Source organism: Paroedura picta, chromosome 7, assembly GCF_049243985.1.
Source record: "Paroedura picta isolate Pp20150507F chromosome 7, Ppicta_v3.0, whole genome shotgun sequence".
Taxonomy (NCBI): Eukaryota; Metazoa; Chordata; class Lepidosauria; order Squamata; family Gekkonidae; genus Paroedura; species Paroedura picta.
Genome location: NC_135375.1, coordinates 22,222,543 through 22,247,134, shown reverse-complemented (window position 1 = coordinate 22,247,134; position 24,592 = coordinate 22,222,543). Strand labels below are relative to the sequence as shown.

The 24,592-nt window shown below is 44.0% G+C and overlaps 1 protein-coding gene across 2 annotated transcripts in view; it reads left to right on the top strand.

Annotated features, from left to right (window-relative positions):
• The window catches only part of PRKAA1 (protein kinase AMP-activated catalytic subunit alpha 1), a 32,618-nt gene that overhangs the window by 1,391 nt on the left and 6,635 nt on the right, over positions 1-24,592 (top strand). Inside the window, exons 2-6 of one of the 2 annotated variants that reach the window (XM_077347036.1) lie at positions 13,856-13,997; positions 16,124-16,217; positions 18,218-18,362; positions 20,895-20,982; positions 22,875-23,099. In XM_077347036.1, the coding sequence (XP_077203151.1) occupies positions 13,856-13,997; positions 16,124-16,217; positions 18,218-18,362; positions 20,895-20,982; positions 22,875-23,099 (694 nt within the window). Of the gene's footprint in view, positions 1-13,855; positions 13,998-16,123; positions 16,218-18,217; positions 18,363-19,499; positions 19,520-20,894; positions 20,983-22,874; positions 23,100-24,592 lie in introns of those variants that run through there. The other variant, XM_077347037.1, reaches the window with a different exon arrangement.

Here is a 24,592-nt window from a genome sequence, read left to right as displayed (position 1 = left end):
CGGGCTGTGCATGTTAACCCAAGGTGATTGATAGGTACGTGCACAGCCTCGAGTGCAGAGTGTACTTAAAACAGCTTTTTTCCTCCCCTGACTGAAAACCGGAACTGAACGGCAAAAGCAGAATTTGCTTTGCTTGTGATTCTGTGGGCAAATTCTACTATAATCCGTAGCTGGAACATGGGCCAATGTCGATCTGGCTCAGTGTGCTAGTTGTGATAAAACGAGGCTGGAAGGCTTGTCATGAAAATATAAAGCATTGTTGTCAGCCAGCCAGGGGTACTGTGGTTCTGATGAATACTTACGTGTATTTTATTGATGATGTTTTTGCCTCCTTTCTGTATTTGTTCTCAAAACAACGTGCAAACTGTAATCCGACACTATGAAAACATACACTAATAATAAAAGGCCATGTAGCTTTGCAGTTAAAAGCCTGCTGAAATAATTAAGAGGTTTGTTTATCTCCTAAAGGCTCAGTAGGGGTGTGGCATGGCGGCTGTTCTTGGGAGAACATGTCACAGTTGGGGTGCCACTGAGAGCTCTCTCCCCCCTGCTTTTGCTAAGCTAGGGTATTCCCAATATGTATTGCTCTTTTGGGAGGGAAAACTAATTTAGGTGCACCTTCATGCTCCCCCCAGTCCCTAAAGGACTGCAGTTAGGAGAGGGGCAGAACATACTGGTCTCAAAAACGGGTGTCTGAAGATTCAGGAAAGAAGTTGTGTCTTTCTCCCCATGTTTGAGAGTCTTTTTAAGAATCGATTGTGAGTTTGGATTCCTTGAGCATCTTAGCTTCTGCTCCCTGTTTGGTTTGACTGGGCCGTGTTCATTTATTAGAATGCTTTTTGTATCCTCCCTTTTCTTTTGTGAAACTCATTTGTTTTCTATACCACCCTTCCCCACAAATGGGCTTTGGAGCAGTTTACAATGATAAACAATTAAAAACAGTACTCCTCCCCCCCACCCTCTTAAATACCCTTTGCCAGGATAACTGGACTGGAGTAGAAAAAATTTAGAGTCCAGCGGCACCTTTAAGACCAACACATTTTTATTCAAGGTATGAGCTTTTGTGTGCATGCACACTTCCTCAGATATAATAAAGTTTAAAATGGGGAGTGTACAGAGATGTTTTCCTTCCAGGCGGTGACCAAAACCAGACCTTGGTTGCTGCATCTTGTGCTTTTCAGGGCCAACCCTGCTTAGCTTAGGTCAGGGCTTGGGGGAACATGGCTTCCCTGTATTATTCCCGGATTACTCAGAAATTTATATGGTGGGAAGGTGCTGCCTTGGATATGCTGTGTGCTGTTTTTTGAGGGCTTTAAAGTTGATAACATTTTGGGGGCTGATACTTTCAAGATGCTGCTTAACAGGAATCCAGTGCAGATGAATCAGAGGAAGAACAACATATGTTTTGTGTCCTGCATCAGGACAGAAGAAGCTTGTATGCAATCTCTATTTGCGTACCACCCTTTGGTGGTGGTGGTAGAAAGTACCATCACGTTGCAGCCAATTTATGGCATCCCTGAAGAGTTTTCAAGGCAAGAGATGTACAGAGGTGGTTTAGCAATGCCTGCCTACGCATAGCAACCCTGGACATACTTGGTGGCCTCCATCCAAGTGCTGACCAAGCTGACTCTGTGTAGCTTATGGGATCTGGCAAGATCAGATTAGTCTGGCCCTGTTATGGGGACACATAATAAAAGATACTTGAATGGAAGATGAAGTTTTTCCCCTTGTGTGCCGCAAAGGCGGGCGGGAGGGGGATGGCTTACATTCACATACAAGTTTCGTTTATACAATAGTTTTTAAAAAATGTATAACAAAGTAGCCATATTGATCTGAAGTGGAAATTGGAGTCAAGTCTAATAATATCTTAGTGACTAACAAGAAGAAGAGTTGGTTCTTATATGCTACTTTTCTCTACCTGAAGGATGCTCAAAGTGGCTTGCAATAGCCTTCCCTTTCCTATTAGTCAAGTCTAATAATATCTTAGTGACTAACAAGAAGAAGAGTTGGTTCTTATATGCTACTTTTCTCTACCTGAAGGATGCTCAAAGTGGCTTGCAATACCCTTCCCTTTCCTATTAGTCAAGTCTAATAATATCTTAGTGACTAACAAGAAGAAGAGTTGGTTCTTATATGCTACTTTTCTCTACCTGAAGGATGCTCAAAGTGGCTTGCAATACCCTTCCCTTTCCTATTAGTCAAGTCTAATAATATCTTAGTGACTAACAAGAAGAAGAGTTGGTTCTTATATGCTACTTTTCTCTACCTGAAGGATGCTCAAAGTGGCTTGCAATACCCTTCCCTTTCCTATTAGTCAAGTCTAATAATATCTTAGTGACTAACAAGAAGAAGAGTTGGTTCTTATATGCTACTTTTCTCTACCTGAAGGATGCTCAAAGTGGCTTGCAATACCCTTCCCTTTCCTATTAGTCAAGTCTAATAATATCTTAGTGACTAACAAGAAGAAGAGTTGGTTCTTATATGCTACTTTTTTCTACCTGAAGGACGCTCAAAGTGGCTTGCAATCCCCTTCCCTTCCCTCTCCCCACAACAGGCACCCTGTGAGGTGGGTGAGGCTGAGAGAGCCCTGATATTCCTGCTCGGTCAGAACAGCTTTATCAGTGCTGTGGCGAGCCCATCTGGTTGCATGTGGGGGAGGAGCAGGAAATCAAACCAAGCTCGCCAAATTAGAAGTCCGCACGCCTAACCACTACACCAAGCTGGCTTTCAAGATGTTCAAGGTATAAGCTTTTGAGAGTTAAAATTCCCTGCATCTGATTCAAGTAGGAATGGAGATCCCAGAGTCCTTATATCACAGTCTGAAGGAGGGAGGGGTGTTGTAAAGAATGCTTGTAAAGCATAAAAGATTTTATGGGGGCCATTTTCTCTCTTGAATAAATACAGTCTATTCGGTATTATGGAGATTCTGCTTTTTGGGGATTTTACATTAGAAGCGATGTGTCTGCTAACAAGCTCAGTAGAATTTTGTACCGGATTTGAATTAAATAGCCTTCAGGCGGTATAAAGAACCTTAAATATCAAGTATGAGCCTAACAGGGAGAATTGCAGATAGTTTTCCAGGTGGAATCTAGGGCATTCAGGCTTTGTTTTTGTATTAGCATACTGCTATAATCTCTGTGTAGCTGATCCCTGCCAAGAGCTTTCACTCTCCAAGTGCCTGTAGTGGTAATGGAAGGCCTATGAAAGGAAAAGCCGTCTAGTCAGAGACTTTGCATTTGGGGAGAGTAGTAAGATGGAAGATCTTCCTCTGCAATTGTCAGTGTTTAATTCGAAATAACGTAGAAATAGCTGGACTTGCAGCTGTTAACTTTCTTGCAGGTCTACAGCTTTTAAGGTAGCTTTCTGCAATTTATGTGTTCCACATAATATATTTCTGGTAAGGCCTTGGAGGAGGAGCTGGTCTCATGGCTTACACTTAACACCCACTCAGGGTGGCTGTCCTGCCCCTGAATACCTCCTTCTCCAACCGGCTTGCCTGTCTGTCCAGCAGCCAGCCAGTCGCCTTCTCTCCCCCACCCCTGACTACCCTCTCTTCCTTCCACTTCCCTGTGAGGCTGCAGATCCCTGCTGTGTGAGAGATACCCCTGCTGGTGAGTTCCCTGCCCTGGGGTCTCCAGCCTGCAGCCTTTCCAGGTCCTACGGGGAGGGAGAGGCCATCCACATTGTTCTTTCACTCTCCCCCCATCTCCCAATCTAGCGACCATTGTATTCCTGAATGCAACAGGCTTGGCCCCTAGTATTCATGTGTTATAGTGCTGATGATGATGCTTAAAGAGACTTCGTAACATAGTTTTATTGTGCAAAAATTTACTTAGGGCCCTTGTACTAAAGATGGACCTTCTATAACTAGCAAGCTAGCACAGGTCTGGCCAAATTGTGGCTCTTAAGATGTCCATGGACTACAGTTACCGTGAACATAGTCCTGGAAGGGGCTGATGGTAATTGTAGTCCATGGACATCTGGAGCGCCACAGTTTGGCCACCCCTGGGCTAGCATATATATGTGTGTGTGTGCATATAGTACATACAGGAAACCAAGAGTGGGAGTGAATGAGTATTCCAGAGTGGCTTGTAAGGCAAGTGGTGCTTTGGTGAAAGGTAATATGTTAGCTGATGGTCAATGGGGCGTGTAAAACAAAGTCCATCTTTCCCATTCAGTGCTTGAGCATGCTTTGTACATGTCAGGTTGCTGTGTGACTGTGATGTACTCCCAAGTACTTTGGTTAACCAAATTCAAGTATTTGCCTTGTAGTGTGGTTCAACACACCCTTAACTGAGGAGTTCCAGAGTCATAACGGAGATTACGCCGAAGAAAGCGTTGGATGCTCTAGCTTCAGAACAGCAGCTAATTACCCATGTTGAGGCTTGTCTAAAAATATCCACAATGCCCTACTGCTAAAAATGGTTATACAGTTATATTATTGATAGCTTCCAGTGATATTCCATAATAAGATTGCTTCGGGACATGTAGTAAAGCACATAAGTAGTAAAGCACATAATTAGCAGGCCTGTTATGTTTCCTTAAATAGAACAAAAAAACGCTACCTGTAATATAACTCCTTGGGTTTCCTCTTTTTAAATAACATGGAATAATGCTCTTCACGCAAATCTTAATGAAGACGCCATCTTCCCACTGGTAAGTGCTTTGAGGGCAATTTTGAGTAATATCCGTTAAGCATCTGCTGTTATGGTTGCTGCCGTCTCTGACAGGATTTTGAATGGGATGAGTCACTGAATGTACAAATCAAAAGTGCCAGATTCTATCTGTTTCCTAGCATCTGTGACTAATACTGGCAAGGCTCAATTGGCATAAGGGAAGTCGAATGTTGGGGTGATAATAACCAAGTTCGGGAAAAGTCATTGGTGCACTTGGTGGCCGGTAGGTGAATGCTGTGGCTCAGTGGTAGAACTCATGCTTTGAATGCAGAATGACCTGAGATCTGTCCTTACATGCAGATGGATCTTGGTGGGTAGGTGTTGGGAAAGGCCCCCTGCATAACATTTAGCTGCCAGGTAATAATGAACAAGATTAGTTTGATCACTGATATTAGGCAGGTTTAGATGTACCCTTGCCTAGAAGAAGAGTTGGTTCTTATATGCTGCTTTTCTCTACCTCAAGGAGTCTCAGAGCGGCTTCCTCTCCCCACAACAGACACCCTGTGAGGTAGGTGAGGCTGAGAGAGCCCTGGTATTACTGCTCAGTCAGATCAGCTCTACCAGAACGAGTCTCAAAGTAGCTTCCAATTGCCTTCCTCTCCTCTCAACAGACACCCTGTGAGGTGGGTGAGGCTGAGAGAGCCCTGGTATCACTGTTCGGTCAGAACAGCTTTATCAGTGCTGTGGTGAGCCCAAGGTCACCTAGCTGGTTGCATGTGGGGGAGCGGGGAATCAAACCTGGCTCGCCAGATTAGAAGTCCACACTCCTAACCACTACACCAAGCTGGAATATGCTGCAGGGATATTTGTGACATGTAAGCAAGTGCTTGAAATGGCATCACTAATGCCTTGAGCTAGGTCCCCACAGAACATTTCAACATCTTTCCTCCAGCATTTTGATTTTGGCTTTGGACAGATTTGCAGTGGGGGTATTAGTGGCCTGTTTGGGCAGAATGCAGCAATGTATGTCTTCACAGGAAATTGCAGTTATGCTGTAATTGGGTAAGGTCTGTTTTTTTGCTGCAGTGAGAAGGAACCATCGATTTGGAAAGGAAATAATTTCCTTTCTGAACCATCTTAATGCAGTTCTTTCGGTGAGGGTTTCACAGTGCAAATCTCATTGTCAACCCAACCTCTGTTAAGACAACTCGGCAACTAGCTTGTGGTTCACTTGCTTAGATGTCCTGTCCACTGTGTTCCATGGAGCTTGTGGCTTGCAGCCTTGGACAGAAATTCCTGGGCCTTGTTTCACTGCCTTGAAACATTTCATCCCATGAAATGAGCTTAGAATTCATTAGAGCACAAAACATAAATCTGATAATATTATTGGCCCACTAATCTTTCAGCATTTTAATTTCTTTAGTAATCCAAATGTAACTGCTGCAGAAATGCCCCTCTCCTTCACTGGGGCTGAAGTCATCTGAGGTGGTCATCCAAAGAGGCTAGAACGTGCCTCTGCTCACTCTGGTAGGTAGGCAGAAGAAAGTAGTTTTCAAGCTGGCAATGGCAGAAACTTTATTCAAACAATATAAGCAGAATGAGTTCCTAGGTATAACAGTTTCGTTTTAACTTCATCAGTGAACCTTTTCAATATAATGTGGTATCTGGTAGGGCTATGTATGCATATTTTTTGCTAAGCTACCTCATGAGTGACTACTGGCTGACCCTCCAGTTTCGATAGCCCTACTGCTCAGGTCAGAGACCAGAGCCCTGCTCTAAGTCTACAGGCAGGATTTCGAAGAGGCAGAGGAACTAGAGATCAAATTGCCAACATACGCTGGATCACAGAGAAAGCTAGGGAGTTCCAGAAGAACATCTATTTCTGCTTCATTGACTATGCTAAAGCCTTTGATTGTGTGGAGCACAACAAATTGTGGCAAGTGCTTAAAGAGATTGGGAATACCAGAGCATCTTATCTGTCTCTTGAGAAACCTATATGCAGGTCAAGAAGCAACAGTCACATAGTCATCCTTTTAAAACAATAATAACAATAAAAAACAAATCCAGTCTGCCGGTGAGAACGAAGAAGTGGAGAAGAATTTGCTCTTCTGCATTCTCGTTGTCATGTTCTTTTCAGAAGGTTGCACTATGGTGCCTTCTGTATTGAGATGCTGATGCTTAGGGATGCCTTTCTAATGCAGGTCCACCTCATGCCATCCTCATAGGTTTCAGGATGATGATATAAGCCCCTGTTTTCTGGCAGGCCTTTGGAGTTGTTGATGACCTTTCCTGCACTTAGTTTCAGAGTGTCACCATGCTATTCTGCAGTAGAAGCGCTAGATTTGGGTCAAACAGTAACAACTTGGAGACCACCTATCTACTCAGGACAGTGGTTCTCAACCTGGGGCTTGGGACCCCTTTGGGGGTCGAATGACCCATTCACAGGGGTTGCGGCAGGGCAGGCAGCATGGCCGGGGGGGCACCATCCACACAACAGCCTTGCGGGGTAGCTAGAGTGTTTGTCTGTCTGGAGCAGTGGAAAAGAGTGAGATCGGCATGGTGGGACAAGAGGCAGAACTGAATTGAGAAACCCCAGGGGAAAAAAAACAATTTATATACAATCATGAACAATGGATCTTCACGCCATTGGTCAGTTTCGGTTTAATTTCTGTGAAAGAACAGTTGCATAATTTTATGGTTGTGGGTAACCACAACATGCGGAACTGTATTAAAGGGTCGTGGCATTAGGAGGGTTGAGAACCACTGACTTAGGAGAACATACCCTGAAAGTCTTGTCAGTTTCTATGGTGAGGCTGGACTGGATTCTAGCACTGCCTCTGCTTGGTTTCCAGTTTGGTGTAGTGGTTAGGAGTGCGGACTTCTAATCTGGCATGCTGGGTTCGATTCTGCACTCCCCCACATGCATCCAGCTGGGTGAACTTGGGCTTGCCACGGTACTGATAAAGCTGTTCTGACCGAGCAGTGATATCAGGGCTCTCTCAGCCTCACCCACCCTACAGGGTGTCTGTTGTGGGGAGAGGAATGGGAAGGCCACTGTAAGCCGCTTTGAGCCTCCTTCGGGTAGGGAAACGCGGCATATAAGAACCAACTCTTCTTCTTCTTCTTCCAGGAAACTGTTATCATGGCCCTAAGTCATTGGCTGATTGGTCTATTTGTGTGTGTTTTAGTATGTGCATTTCTTTGAACAGTTGGGTTAATAGCTTTTATTTTTTTTTAAACCCAGCCCAATAGCTTTAGATGATGAACCGTAACTTGGAGTGGATCCATCTGGCTAACCTACCCATGCCCTCTTCCCTCCCCGGTCGTGTCTTGCTGGGTTAGAATGTTTGTTTCATAAAACTGCAGATCCTGGGCTTGGCAGCCTAGCAGATTTGACCTGAGTCGGCAGTACCACTGTGTGCTGTGGGTCTTGAATCAGATTCAGCTGGTCCTTTGTTGTCGGAAACAATATTGGTGCTCTAGCATTACTGTTTTCTTCTGCAGTCATTCTGTGTCACTTTTAAACTTTTGTTGGAACAGGGTTGCATTTTGCAGGCTCTGCGCTAGGCAAAACGTATCCTGGAACGCTTCCAAAGTTAGGTTTTCAGGGTGTGGCTTTTGAAGCTGGGTTTTTTTTCTCTACCCCACTTTTTACTAACTAAAGGCATCCCAGAGTGGCTTGCAGTTGCCTAGCCTTCCTTTCCCCACAACGGACACCTTGTGAGGTAGCTGAGGCTGAGAGAGCTCTGAGAGAACTGTGACGGACCAAGGTGTCCCAGCTGGCTGCATGTGGAGGAGGAGTAGGGAATCATACCCAGTTCTCCAGGTTTGTCAATCTTAATTACTACATCGAGCTGCTTTCAGAGTATGAGAGTGTGATAGAAGGGATTTCTGGGAGTGAAACGCAAGGACTTCCCTTTGAAATCTAAAACACACACCAGTGGTTCATATGGTCCAGTAGCCTGTCTCACACAGTGGCTAACCAGTTCCTCTAGAGCAGTGGTTCTCAAAGTGGGGATCGGGACCCCTTTGGGGGTCTAATGACCCTTTCACAGGGGTCATGGCAGGGCAAGCAGCTTGGCCGGGGGGGGGGGACGCTGTCCACACAACAGTCTTGCGGGGTAGATCCAGATAGAGGGTTTGTCTGTCTGGAGCAGCGGAAAAGAGCAAGATCAGCATGGTGGGACAAGAGCTGAACTGAGGGAAAAAACCCAGTTTATATACAATCATGAACAATGGATCTTCACGCCGTTGGTCAGTTTCAGTTTAATTTCTGTGAAAGAACACTTGCCTAATTTTATGGTTGGGGGTCACCACAACATGAGGAGCTGTATTAAAGGGTCGTGGCATTAGGAAGGCTGAAAACCACTGCTCTAGAGCAGGAGTAGTCAACCTGTGGTCCTCCAGATGTCCATGGACTACAATTCCCATGATCCCCTGCCAGCAAATGCTGGGGTCATGGGGATTGTAGTCCATGGACATCTGGAGGACCACAGGTTGATTACCCCTGCTCTAGAGATCTAGCAACACGGCATGGAGGCTGAGACCTTCCTCTGATATTGCTCCCTGGTTCTGGGGTTCAGAGGCTGTCTCCCTCTGAATATGAATGTTTGCTTTAGACACCATGGCTAGCAGCCAGTGATAGACCCATCCTCCAAATAACCAGTTCCTCCCATCTTTATTCAGGCTTGTAAAACAGAGTCCTACCAACCAGCCTGGCTCTAATAAAATGTCTTCAAAGGAACAATGAGTTAGGAAGATTGGGTAAACAGCACTTGCTTCTTTTTATCTTTCAAGCCATCAGTGTTCCTCTAACAATTACCATAGAGCAAGATGAGCCTGTTTAAAAAAATGTGGATTCATAATTTCTAAAGGTTTGACACTCCTTGGGAAGTAAGTTTTCATATGTGATAAGAATACGCTGGTTACTAGTTTTGTAAAGCTTGCCTTTTGGCCCCTGGCTCAGCACTGGAAACCACTCAACCGAAAGCAAAAGGAAGTAGCTCTTTTAAAACTTTCCCACAGAAACCTAGGCAATGGCATGAACCCATTAAGCTTGCTTAGAAGTCCACAACTGAGTTGGCAAGGTAAATTGGCCAGCGACCTTCCATCCATGGATGTCAGCCAGAATCAGGGACTGCTTTTTGTTTTTTTGTTTTGTGCTTCCTGGAAACAATCGTATATTTCGGATGAAAAGGCTGCCCCTTGTCAAATTGGCTGAAGCTCTCCTGGAAATATAAAACGGCATAGCCTTATTGTTTGGTTTGAACAAAAATGTCAGGAGTCCACCCTGCAAAGGTGAAGAGGAAATTTAGGTTATTGGTAACAGAAGCAACTAGATACCGAGAGATGTTTTTCCCTTTGAAAGCCAGAGCTCTGTGAAAGCAAATGTTCCATTGCTGGGAATTCCTTGGGAAACAGATCTGCTTAGGAGTTGCTAAGGGAAAATTCCCTTTTCTGTATCTGAATATTTAGATGTGGCCTTAGCATTGCAACTTGGCTCATCAGTTTGATCGTAAACATTTCTAGCTTACCCTTTAGCCAAGGAGCAGAGGTTGGCGTGTGCTGTTGAGCAGGGGTAGTCAACCTGTAGTCATCCAGATGTCCATGGACTACAATTCCCATGAGCCCCTGGAGGACCACAGGTTGACTACCCCTGCTGTTGAGTATGTATTCCCTTAATAGCAAAGCTTTTCAGAAGCAGTGTGCATTATTATCTGTGTGAAGCAGCCCAAAGTACATGTCCCACCCACCTGTGCAGGTCTTTCCACCCACCTCTTTACCCATGGCAATAATGCGTGTCCTCCACTTGGCTTGCTGTAGTTGCTAGCAGACTGCAGATACAGCTCTGTAAAATTTATGTAAAAAATCATGGCGTGAAGATGTGGATGGTGGTACAGAATTTCTTCAGAGGTTTGACTAATTGGCTCCAAATCTGTTTGGTTAATCTTTGTCCATTATTGGCAGAGATCTTTGTGCATAGAAAGCCGCATTTGCATGCTTGACTTGCCAGCGTCCCTTTGGCTCCTTCTTGGTCCTTTTCTATTATTTCCTTCATTTGGAGAAGTTCTTTTTTGGAAGAAGCTCTATTGCCCTTTTTTGAAAGGCTCTTTGATCCAGCTGTTTGTTCCATTGGCATTTGTTTATGCCATGCTGGTATCCCTTTGACCATGTTTTTAAAAACAAAGCAATTGTGGGCTGGGATTCAGATAGTTAAAGAGACAGCTTTTTCATATTTCTTTTTATATGTAACTTTTGCATAGAGGAAGGTTTCCTATCAGAGGAGTTGGTTCAAAACATTTTACAATGTGGCATTGGTATCTGGTTACATAGAAGCCCAACTTAAAAGATATGGCCACACAAAGAATAAAATAGCACTGGTTAGCAATTGTAATAAAAACCTTAAAAGCTGTGAAATGGCATGACAACAAATAAAATCTCCTCCGATTATCAAAATTCATTCTGTTGCTTTAAATCCCTGCTAGAATATTTTGAAGGGGGAACGGATTTGTTTCTGTTTATCTAGAAACAAAACAGCTGGCCTGGATAATTTATTTAAGGGTTCTGATAATGAGGGTGTCGCTCCTGGGAAAGTCCTGTTTTGGCAGTGGAGTTAATTTGGTTTACACTGGTACTCCTACAATATGTGAATTAGTATTTTTAGAATCTTGGATTTTTGCTTGCAAAATATGCATCAGTTCAGTTAGAAGTTGTCATCTTAGAGATGTCACTGCAAAATTACGTTTGCAGTGTTTTTTGTCACAAAGCAACGGGTTTCATAGGTGAACTGAAACTGGTAGACCTTAACTGGGAAGATGATGTGATGTATCAGGCCTGCCTTGTCTCACTTGTTTCCTTATGTGGAGATGAGTGTGTTGTAAACTACTGAAAAAAACAGAGTTCTGGAAGGGTTGCAGCATCATTTCTCCTTGTGGCAAGTGTAGTAAAAACAAATGGCCTTGAAGTTTTTGAGTTTCACCAGACACTTGACTAAGCAAAATAAACGTTCACAATATTCAACAGTCTAGAGCAGTGGTCCCCAACCTTTTTATCACCGGGGACCACTCAACGCTGGGGACCACTCACCAGGGACCACTCAACGCCTTTTACTGAGGCCCGGTGGGGGGGGGGTAGTTTACTCCTCTACTCTCAACCACTGCCCTAACGCTCTCTGATCGCTATGGTAATGTTTAAACATCCCTTCAAAATAAGATACAGACACGCCACAACAATGAAGTGTGTTGTAAAGGGCTGGGGGGGATGAAGTAAAGGGCCGGGGGGGGGGGAGACGGCGTTCTTCGGGGCCCACCTCCAGTTAGTCGAAGGACCACATGTGGTCCGTGGCCCACAGGTTGGGGATCGCTAGTCTAGAGTACATGCTTTTTTGTAACGAGCAAGCTATTGTTTTCTCTGGCAATTGCTACAACCACCTTATTTTGTATTGTTAAATTTTGTATTGTTAAATTTTCTTGTGCGTATTGAAATGGAACCACAACGTAATGGCTCCCCCCTCTCTCCTCCCCCAGCAAGGACAGACTCTGTATCTCATTCTCTGACACATCCTGCAGTTTTTGAACTATTCTCCAATGGATCTGACCTTTTGAAGTGTAGCTTTTTCACTCTAATTAGTTTTCAGATTTTTAAAAAGTCAGTATAAATGTTAGCGTGCTTGGATTTGTTGGACAGTTTTTCATTTCATGTGTTGTTGCTCCTTCCGTATGGCTGAATGAAACTCATATCACATTTTAAGTGTTTTTGTAGGTATATGCAGTGTCACCCCTCTGCTCTGTAGCCACCTATTGTGTGGCTTACCCAATTTATTATGCCGAGAAACTTTAATTTGTCTTGCGATTTTGAAATCAAAGTCACCTTTGCTGCTGTCTTCCCCCCCCCCCCCCCCGTCCCCATAGGTTTGTTCCCACTAGTATAATAATGCATTTCTGGGTTCATAAATCCACATTTCCCCAAAGGCTGATAACAGATTTCTTTTTCTCGGCTGTTTTCCACGGCTGTTTCTGTTGCATGATAATTGCTCTGAAACAGGATGTTCCTTGAGAAATTAAGCCTTTCTGCTTGGCAGAAAAATGTCTGCTGGATGGTTTTCAGGTGAAATTTGGTTTCTTTATTCTATAAGCCAGTAGCGGCAAACACTTTTAATTTACATGGCTTCCAATGTCCATGTGAAATCCCCAAAAAGCAGTAAAAAAAACCCAGTTTGAGTGAAGCTGTTTTAATAGTTGATGCAATAAAATAACTAATGTGGGGCCTGAAGAAATTATGCGAACAGGATGTGTGGAATGTCCTGGGAGGGCGGGGGGGGGGGTGTTTACAGGCTCTCCATGTTAATCTCTGCTTTCCAACTTGACAGGCAATTTATCCGTGATTGAAATGGGTTAGAAACTGGAGTCCGGTGACCTTCTGCCGCTACAAAATGGCTGGATCTGGGGCTTAAGTGTGTCAGGCTAATTCACAGACTCCAGTCCAAAGGGTCTTCAGAGAAAGGAATGCTTTATTTATGTAAATAGGCGAAAGCCGCTCTCCTCTTTGGCGAGAACAGAGTACACGTTTGAATTCTCAAACTCAAGCAAGGGTCACCTATTGGCGTCAGGTTATGGCTCCCTTTTGCCACTCTGCCAGACACCATAAATGCTCTTTATTTTCTTCTGTCTCCCATTTCAGTTCATCTGCTATTTATTAAAAAAAAACCTTTAAGGTGTATGCAGTATACAACAAGTATTTATTTATTTATGAGCCATATGGGAGGGCGGTATAAAAGGAAACAAATAAATACCATTTATTTATTAAAGTTTCATTTCGAAGTGTAAGTGAAACATTCCAGGTAGGATCCCTGTCACGGGTACATTTTTCCAATTTAGAATTTTCCATTCAGGGCAACAGCCAGAAGCATGGAAACCATCTCTTTGAGGATAAGCGAAACTCTTGATAAGTAACATTCTTGTCTCCTGCAATTTGATGCAGTATCAGTACTGTTGCCTTCTGGCAGACTTGTAATTCGAGCATCTTGGTGGGACTGCTGTGTGTCTACTTAGTAATAAAGGCATAAATTGTGTCCTAATTCTATAGTTATACCCAAAGTCACTCGTCTTCATCTGTGAGAAGCTTTCCTGATGTGTATAATATTATAATAACTTACAAATGAGAGAGCCCCACCTAAAGACTTCCTGAAAGGTCCCTGTCCCTTCTTTCAAAGCAACAATTTTTTCATCTTTTTGTCGCAGTTGGGAAACACGAACTGACCGGCCATAAAGTTGCGGTGAAGATCTTGAACAGGCAGAAGATTCGCAGCCTCGACGTGGTGGGGAAAATCCGCAGAGAGATTCAGAATCTGAAGCTTTTTCGGCATCCGCATATAATCAAGCTGTAAGTTCGTAGGACACTTCTGTCACTCAGCAGCCTCCCATCACATGAGAAACCGAGCTTTCCCATTCAAACGCTAAAATAAGTACAGGCATCTTTGATTCTGTTTCTTCCAGATGCTATAGAGCAATAATGGAAAGCAGCCATCTTTGACTCTCATGGAGTCAGTGTAATTGGGAAGGCACTTTGCCGAAAGGCAGCTTGAGAGAGGACCGTATGCTTCTAAGAAGCCTTCGGAGGATGTAAAATAACTCTTGTGAGGCCCGTGGGGAAACACGGGAGACTTAACTAAGATCGGAGTCATGAAGGATGACATCTCCCCTCTGCAAGCTGCTGAATGGCCATCAAGTTATCTGCATTCATTGCCTTCCACATAGTCGACGTCTGCCCACTTCTCTTTGCCACTGTTAGGAGCCAGCTACCATCTTATTTCTGAAAATGCAGTATAGTCCTGTTACATATGTGCTTTTGTAGTCATCCAGCAAGGTTTTGGGTACTTGCACAGTCACGGTTGCACTGTCCTGTGTCTGCGGTCATGCAGAGACAAAAGATATTTTTTCAAGGGATGTTTCAGAGGATTTTTTTAAAAACCAGAAATCAGAAACTGTACTATGGGTTTCTTTAGGCTGGTGTTTGTCTCACCCCTCCCCCCCCCCCAGTGTTGTGGCAGAAGACTGGGAGTGATTCCTAGAATGACACTGCAATAAAGGGGTGGGGAGGCAGAAGCTCTGATAGTTCTGAAAAATAGGTAGTGTCAGAGGAGAGGAGAGAGCAGAAAGAGTGGGCAAACTGGGAATGGGATGGCCACCCTTTTGTATGCACGGGGCTGCCTAGTATGCAGCAGACAGTAGCACTGCTGTTCTGTTAGGGTCCCTATTGCCTGCTCTGACTGACTCGGCTCTCCAGAGCCTCAGTTGGAGGTGTCTCATATGACGTACTACTTGGTCCACTTAAGGGGAGGTGGCTGGAATTGAACAAGAGGACCTTCAGCATTCCACGTGGATGTCCTACCACTAAGCCACAGCTCCTCCCATTGACATATAGATCAGGGGTAGTCAACCTGTGGTCCTCCAGATGTTCATGGACTACAATTCCCAAGAGCCCCTGCCAGCGTTTGCTGGCAGGGGCTCGTGGGAATTGTAGTCCATGAACATCTGGAGGACCACAGGTTGACTGCCCCTGATATAGATTATGTGAAATGGTTGATTTTGTTGCTAGTTAGTATCATAGCTAGTTTGTCTAATAAACCACAAATTCTCTGGTTTGGAAATCCAATAACCAGTCAAGTCCTGTTTGGAGCCAGTTGCATCCTGTGTCTATGCCAGGGGTAGTCAAACTGCAGCCCTCCAGATGTCCATGGACTACAATTCCAATGAACCAGTATTAGCTGGCAGGGGCTCATGGGAATTGTAGTCTGTGGACATCTGGAGGGCTGCAGTTTGACTACCCCTGGTCTATGCCCTGGCTTTATTATGCTGTGTTTTGACAGGTGGAGAAAAGAAATGTGTAGTGCAGATCCGCCCCCAACTGTAATAAAAGGACAATATTAGCAAGATTTGTCTTCTTGTTAAAACATTAGGTCCATTTCATTAATGGGGAGTACTGAAACAGGATAATCCTGAAGCTTTAATGATGAATCATGGATTATTTTGGGTTAAGGATTAGGGACCCTATATGGCCAAATAGTCAATTTCTAATTCAGGCGGCACTGAAATCTCCAGAACTCCTGCAGACGCATTAAAATGCAGTAAAATGAGCGTGCTCTTTTGTGTGCATTAATGTCTGTTCATATGTCAGTGGTGGAATGCACCTCCCTTGAAGATTCTCTTCCGGATTCTCTTGATGCTGGGTATTTACCCCTGCTCCCATGTGTTGTAGCTAGTTTATGCCTAGTTTATGGCTGGGGTCATAAGAAATTAATAGAGACCAGATAAAGCTGCTGAGCCTAATCCTGAGCCCATATTCTGAGAAACCCATGTGCATTTTTTTGGTCCTAAATGAGCCTTCCAAACACACATTTATGTGGTTGGACTGTGTACCTGGGTACTGTCCTTAATTAAAAGTGCTGCCTAGTTTCGTATGGTGTGCAAGTGTATACCTTGAGTTAAATAATGTATTGTCTTTCTCAGCTACCAGGTCATCAGCACACCATCTGACATTTTCATGGTGATGGAATATGTTTCAGGAGGTGAATTGTTCGACTACATCTGCAAAAATGGAAGGGTAAGCCTAAGAATGCCGTTTCATGGTTTCCGATGGGCTTTTTGCATGTGGCTATCCATCTGTTACAATGAAAAACGGAGGACTGCTTAGAACAGGGGTAGCTGGCAGGGGCTCGTGGGAATTGTAGTCCATGGACATCTGGAGGGCCGCAGTTTGACTACCCCTGGCTTAGAACAGAAAAGCTACCCATCAGAGTAGAGTTGTAGGGGGAGCAGCAAACCCTCTTAACCTCACCCCCTTTCTTTTTTATGAGAAATTGCGGTTTGTAATTTTCTGCTTGAAAGGAGAGGAGCAAGTTGTCTTCTCCCTCATCATGGCTGCTCACGCACGTAAATAACTCACATTAACAGTGTTTTGCACAAGCCAGTTTCCTGGGTCTTGTCAGAAGTGTGTATAGAAAGTGCTGTTGCTTCCGGAGCACATTGATATGCAAGCATTTCAGTTTTCATTAGTTCACATTAGAAACATGATGCATAATGTGTTCATGTAGCACCTACAGAATATTGTTGGAGTCTTTTTCTGGGAGGAGAATCCTTAGTCACTGTTTTTTTAAAATTATCAGCAGTGAAATACTCACAGTACTAGCCTTCAGCATGAAGCATCTGTTTGTATTTTTGCTTCCGTCACATTCTTTTGGAAGTTGACGGATGGATACAAAACAATGAGCAATGGGACAGAAATGCCAGTTGCATTTGATCATAATGGTGATACAGGATTTTTTTTTTAAGTTTAAATTGTTTGGAGACTGGTTGCCTGTTTTGTAAAGAGCTTGAATCAAAGACTTGGTTGTTAAGTTGTAGCTTCAAGGTTTTGGTTTGGCACGATGTGTATGTCTGCTCCAGCGCATCTGTGGAGCTCCAGTTAAGAGCAAGGGCTTCTCTCTTGATTTTACTGGTGGGTCATCTCCAAACACCCATCTCCAGTGTAAATATAGAGGTACACACAGAAGACCAGATATTTATGAGAGATCAGAATAGTATCTGATGCACATATGAATCCAAGGCCTAATTTCAACATAATAAGCAGTGAAATGCTTAGTGATGGATTTTATTGGACTAGAGCAGTGGTCCCCAACCTTTTTATCACCGGGGACCGGTCAACGCTTGACAATTTTACTGAGGCCCGGGGCGGCGGGGGGGGGAGGTTATCTTTTGCCGAGGGACTTCACCGCCACCTGAGCCCCTGCTCCACTTGCTTTCCCGCCGGCGCCCCTTACTTCCCGCTGCCCACTGAGCACAGCTGCACAATGCCATGCCAAGAGGGAGCCCCAGCCATGGCGGCCGCTGGAGAGCATCAAAGGTGAGCCGGCGGCAGAGTAGCAGGGCAGCCCCCGAGGCAGCAGCCAGGGAGGAGGACGAAAAGGAGCCACGGACCGGTCCCGGTCCCTGGACCAGGGGTTGGGGACCACTGGACTAGAGTTTCCACTCAGAGATTCTTAGTGTTATCTTGAAACTTTTAAATTGGGGGCAAGGGAGTTTAGCTAAAGCTTCCACACCTAGTGAAATGTACACTCTAAATAAAGTGAGCAGGCACTTAAAGCTGTTTCTTCCTCACGAGAAGGAACGACATCAGACACCCGTCTGCTGTTCCGAGTGCTGACTTTGTGAGCAGCGACAACTATTGGTTCAGATCTTTCTACACCTAATAAGTAGGCATGGACCTATTTCTACCGAGTAAAGGTGTTTGATTTTCAACTATCCCACTCCCCTCCCCATCACATCTGGTACTGTTCTAAGGGATTCCCTGAATCCAGGGTGCAACTTTTGGGGAGGGTTGCAGTTGTCAGCAGTTTGGGGAGATAGGAGGAAAGTTCTGTTCCATGAGCAGAACTCTGCTTATTATAGTTGGTGAACTCCAACCCAAGGGTAATCCTTCTGCATCTCTGTTGTATTCAGTCATTCATATAACACCAGAATGCCATGTTGTCGTACCCCACAATATTGGAAACGCCCATATGAAGAGTATATGCTTAACACTCTGTTTTTCTCTTCTGTTGTTAGCTTGATGAAAAGGAAAGCAGACGTCTTTTCCAGCAAATCCTTTCCGGTGTGGATTATTGCCACAGGCACATGGTAGTTCATAGAGATTTGAAACCTGAAAATGTGCTGCTTGATGCTCACATGAATGCCAAGATTGCTGATTTTGGTAGGGTTTTTTTTTTTTTAAGTGTGATTTTCTTTGCCTCGTAACTAAACAGAACTCCCCCTCTCTCCCCCCCCCCTCGGTATAAGAAGTTACATTGCCAGAATTTAGAATAGTGTAGCTATTGCATTATCATGATTACCACTGTGTTTTTTTGCTTTCATTGTGTGCCTCTTTTATGCATTTGTCAGATTTTTATAGATGGGGAGAAGAGGCATCTCTTCTTTGTTTATATAGTGCTCATATAAACATTTTAGTATAGTATAAAAGTGTGATAAAATACACCGTTGAAACACATTCTATATCTTTTTCTGCAGTACTGCTCAAGCTAGATTTTTGCTTCCCCTGTTCTGCCCTGTGTGTCCTGAGTGAAAGCTAATACTACAATATTCTTTAATTGAGTTTGTTACCAGCTTATAGCTTTATCCTAGGTATCTTTCTTGGAATCTTGTCCCAGTGGGACATGCTTCCAGGTAATGGTACAGAAGATTGATCATTAGTCTTCATTGCTTCACTCTAGAAGAAGGTTGCGTGTGTGTTATGGGTGGGTGTGTGTGTGTGTTCTCACATTCTGCAGGCATAAGGATCGTCAGCCTTTTCCTTGTTGACCTTCCCCCAGCAGTTCTTTCCAGCCCTGGAACGTGGATTCCCGAGGTCACAGGATGACCTCTGGGTCAGGTAGGCTACATTAAGGGACAGGAATGGAGCAGAATCATCTCCCTTCTCCACCCAAACACCTCTGAAGAGGAAACAAGGGTGATTTCACTCCCACTTTAGTGTAGCCTGCAGAACTATGTCCCCATGAGATCTCAGGAAAGGACTGCTGTGGAAGAAGGAATCCAGCATAAGATTTGTACCAGGGGTAGTCAAACTGCGGTCCTCCAGATGTCCATGGACTACAATTCCCATGAGTGAATGCTGGCAGGGGCTCATGGGAATTGTAGTCCATGGACATCTAGAGGGCCGCAGATTGACTACCCCTGATTTGTAAGCTGGATCTAGCCCTGTGAAACTAAACTGTGTGGATTGTCCATATGAATCTAGAAATACAGCTGGATAATCCTAATATTTCTTTTGTAGACATAGTGGATAGTACCTGTCCTTTCGAGATCTCTGACGAAAGGTGCTTTATAAATGCTAAGTATTCAGTGGTTACCCAGGTATGGAGCTTTACACTTGGGGGTTGGATACTGCCAAATATTTTCTGCCCAAAAGATTGCTTTATCTAAATGCTGTGACACTTCCAGCCAGCAGCTGACTTTGTGAAAAACAGAATCTAGTTTTAATATTCCAATCTGAAATGTCGCTAATGCATTATAAGCATATGAAACTGCTTTAAACAGAGCTGAACAGTCTCATTTCATTGGAAAGAAATTTCCAGGGTCTTTCTCGAGAAATAAATGTTTTTTTGTTTGCTGTTAAATTATTTTTTTATTAGATAATTTGGAAATGTAGTGGAAGGGGGTTTAAAATATATACAGTATTGTATTGTATCATCCAACACAAACTACTGCTTTAAGGATATAAAATGTGACATTCATAACTATGTTAGCTAATAAAATTGTATTATTTGGCATGTTTATGAAATTTAAACATATAAAAACAGGAGTTGAATTTGCATATGGGCCAGATACTGGAAGGAGATGGAGAACTGCAGATTGCTGTATCCTGTCCTAACAAACAATATCCATCTTGCGTTTTGCTATTTATCTAATTGGGCAATTACTCAATAGCCATTACTTTGGTCATCTTGTGGTTCAGTTATAATCCTACTTCAGTAAAAGTCGTTTAGGTTTCCTATGAAAGTAAGCATTGTATATATTCCAGTATTTCCCCCAAACTTCCAGATTCTTTTTGTAAAGCGCTTTTTTCACCCCCAGCTTCAAAATTTCCATTAAAAAAAACCCTCTGCTCTCTTGCTTTTGAAGGATCCAAGAGACAATACTTTCTCTAAACAGAGTTCAAAAGTAGGATGAGCTAAGGAGGGTTAATGCACAGCTCCTTAAAATGGATGTGAAGGAATATTCCTCATGCAGCTGCTAGCTTCATATAGTAGGAGTAAAACTTATTATAGGATTTAAACTTCGTTTGCTGTATGTTTATGTTTGACTATGCCTGTGTCAGGAGGGGCTCCCTTCTAGGGTGCTTAGAGCTTGCCCCCCATTCCTGTATCGGTTGATCCCTCCTGTATCATTTAATCTGATCTGTAGCCATGGTGCTTCTTCTCAAGGTGGACTATTTTGGAATGTATTCAGATGGAGCCTTACTGTCTTTGCTGCCTTTGAGCATTCACTGTAAACCAGGGGTAGTCAACCTGTGGTCCTCCAGATGTTCATGGACCACAATTCCCAGGAGCCCCTGCCAGCAAATGCTGGCAGGGGCTCCTGGGAATTGTAGTCCATGAACATCCGGAGGACCACAGGTTGATTACCCCTGCTGTAAACATCTACCATTCCTGTACAGAGACATTAAGTTAATGTGTGTTAGTCATCTGGCACCGGCAGTCTTCATCTGAACCTTTTTGTGCATTTTCAGGCCTCTCAAATATGATGTCTGACGGTGAATTTTTAAGAACAAGCTGCGGGTCTCCTAACTATGCTGCTCCAGAAGTAATTTCAGGAAGGTAGTTTCTCTTATTGGATAAATGTATATATGTGTTCTCAAAACAAAAGCCCTGCTCTTCAGTGTTAAAGCTGCAAGATAGATTGCTAAACTTCCAGGTTTGTACTTGGAAATTTGAAATTCCTGGCTTTGATGGCTTGCTTTGATTAGTCTCAATGCTTCTTATGTATGATTTGCCCAAATGGTAAAAAAAAAGAGAGAGAGAAAGAAATCAATATTGCTAGCATTAATAAATGATGTAAAGCTGTAAGGTTTTGGCCTTGAAATGGATAAAAAGTCTTGGACTGGGCCAGAAAAACATTCTGTTTCGTTAGCAGCTTCAAACCACTTAAATGGTCTGAATTTTAAATGGACTCCGGGGAATGGTGGAGGACAGGAAGGCCTGGAGGATCATTGTCCGTGGGGTCGCGATGGGTCGGACACGACTTCGCACCTAACAACAACAACAACAATCAGACCACTTGGGAATGAAAACAGTCAGGATCCTTTCTTTCCCCTAGATCTGGCTTTTGGAATCAAAGTGTATTGTAATGTGAGGTTGATTCTTACAGACGGTGCCCTCGATAGGAAACGAAACTTCTTAAGGGTTTCTTTATCACGCTAACCTTGGGTTTTGCACTACAAAATTTGACTCCAGTGGCACCTTGAAGACCAACAAAGATTTATTCAAGGTGTGAGCTTTTGTGTGCATGTCCACAGTCCCTGGAATATGAATGTGGTCATTTTCCCACCCTCTGTAAATCTTTGCTCCCAAACTATCAAACAGAGAGAATGTCTTAGCAGTTATCTTGCCATCCACACTTGAAAGCTAAGGGAACCGTGGTTTGTTGCTCTGTACTGTCTCATACAAATTGTCCTGTTCTTAACCATGGCTGGTCATTCTGTAACATTAGCCATGGTTGGCGATATCACAAGAGCTTGATTCAATCGGGAGCTGGAAACCAGGGACCTGCTTAGGTCTGTTGGGACTGACATAATCAAAATGGTATAGGACAGGAGGGATTTTTCTTTGGGGATGGGAGGGGTGGAATATTGGTACACAGGCCCGTAGTGAATTGGCTAGATCACCCTGTTTACACCCTGGTCTCCCTCATTTGGGTCCAGCAAACGGATAGCCACATGCTTGTCTTTATTTTGTATTAAGAAATGAAGTCCAAAGTTCTGTGGCTTGGATCTTGTACCTTCCATTTGCTGTAGAGTGCTGCTCTCCTCTTGCACTGGGCACTTGTTAGTTCCATAAATTCCTGCCATTCCGGGAGGCTACCTCCGCAATGGGTGAACTGGAGCTCAAGTGGACTGATGGAATGGGATCCAAGCCTTGAGACTGCAAGTGCTCTGTGTAGTCTTTCCAGAAAGATGGAGAAATTGGTTTTAGAAGTGGTTATAGTAGAATGGTCTCCCCAGTTGCAATGTATGGCTGTGAAAGTTGGACCATAAGGAAGGCCGAGCGTCAAAGAATTGAGGCTTTTGAACTCTGGTGCTGGAGAAGACTCTTGCGAGTCCCTTGGACTGCAAGGTGAACAAACCGGTCAGTCCTAGAGGAGATCAGCCCTGACTGCTCCTTCGAAGGCCAGATCCTGAAGATGAAACTCAAATACTTTGGCCACCTCATGAGAAGGAAGGACTCCCTGGAGAAGAGCCCAATGCTGGGAGCGATCGAGGGCAAAAGAAGAAGGGGACGACAGAGAATGAGGTGGCTGGATGGAGTCACTGAAGCAGTGGATGTGAACTTAAATGGACTCCGGGGAATGGTAGAGGACAGGAAGGCCTGGAGGATCATTGTCCATGGGGTCACAATAGGTTGGACATGACTTTGCACCTAACAGCAATAACAATAGTAGAACGCTTCTTCCTTGGACAAAACTTGACTCTAAATGCAATGTTTCCCCCCAGGTTATACGCAGGCCCAGAAGTGGATATTTGGAGCAGCGGCGTTATTCTCTATGCTTTGTTATGTGGGACCCTTCCATTTGATGACGATCATGTGCCAACTCTTTTTAAGAAGATATGCGACGGCATATTCTATACTCCTCAGTATCTGAATCCGGCAGTAATTAGCCTTCTGAAACACATGCTCCAGGTGGATCCTATGAAGAGAGCCACGATCAGAGATATAAGGTAACCGGTGGCTCGGATGCCGGCATGACATAACCCCTGATGCTAAATAGTTACACTTGGCATCTTGCACTGTAACACCGGCCAGACGTCCTATCCTGCATTACAGTGATGTGATCATGCATCACCCCTTTAAGCGTGTCACACTAGCACAGCAAAATATTAAGCTTTCTAACGTAGTACTTTGTATGCGATGATAAAATTAATAACTTCCTCAACTGTAACTCAGCTTCTCTTGGGTTTGGATGACTTGCCTGCAGAAACTGTACCTTTCCCTTGCTTTCTGATGTTTTTATAGCTACTGCTATGAAAAAGTTTTTTTTTTAAGTTCCTGTACATTCAGGGCTAATATCAAATAGGATCCAAACCCTCCTTCCCTTTTGCAAATAGAACATACTTCTGCAGGTGCGAGGTAGAGTGTGGTGTCCATAATTCACTATGCACCTCACCTCCAAAGCTACAACCTTTCCATGCCTCATGTTTTGCTGTTCTAGGGCAGGGGTAGTCAACCTGTGGTCCTCCAGATGTTCATGGACTACAATTCCAAGAACATGTAGTCCATGAACATCTGGACGACCACAGGTTGACTACCCCTGTTCTAGGGGAACTCTGATCCTTGGGAGTGACATTTCAGAACAACTGTAGGGTTGCAGCAGAAAAGGGACTCTTTTCTGCCGAAAAGGGGAAATAGGGAAGCCCTGCTCTGAGAGTGGACCTCTTGCCCACAGTTTGTTGTACCCAGCATGATTGAACTGGATATTTTTTCATTGCATTTTATTGCTTTGAGTACGTTTTTGGCAGGATTAACACCACTAATAGTTTTAAGTGAATAAATGTTACAAATTGAAGAGACCCCACTTAGTCCAGCAATTCTGGCTACTAATGCAGGAATATTCCTCCTTGCCCTGGAGTAAAGTGCTGCTATCAGTACAGTCGAGGTATTGAACCCTACACAAAGAGTGTGGCCTTGTTCTCAACCATACTTTTAGCCACTAGGAGAAATGTATAGCAGAGGTAAAATAACCATAAGGTTCAGGAAAGTAAAATAACTTTTTGGCGCCAAGGAACAGTGCACTGTAAACATGGGCCCGGAAGAAGTAGAATTAAGGTATATTTATCTGAAAGCTTTGCCCATGAGGCTGGGAGTTCAGTCCCAGCAGCCGGCTCAAGGTTGACTCAGCCTTCCATCCTTCCGAGGTTGGTAAAATGAGCACCCAGCTTGCTGGGGGGTAAACGGTAATGACTGGGGAAGGCACTGGCAAACCACCCCGTATTGAGTCTGCCATGAAAACGCTAGAGGGCGTCACCCCAAGGGTCAGACATGACTCCGTGCTTGCACAGGGGATACCTTTACCTTTATTTATCTCCTGGGGGTGGTAGTCACGTCACAACTATTGCCGTATTCAGTTGTGAATCAAAGCAAATCCCCTTTATAAAAAGCGAGCAGTGTTCCTAAACGGCTGTGTAAGTCTGGTCTAAGTAATACTTGTGTACAC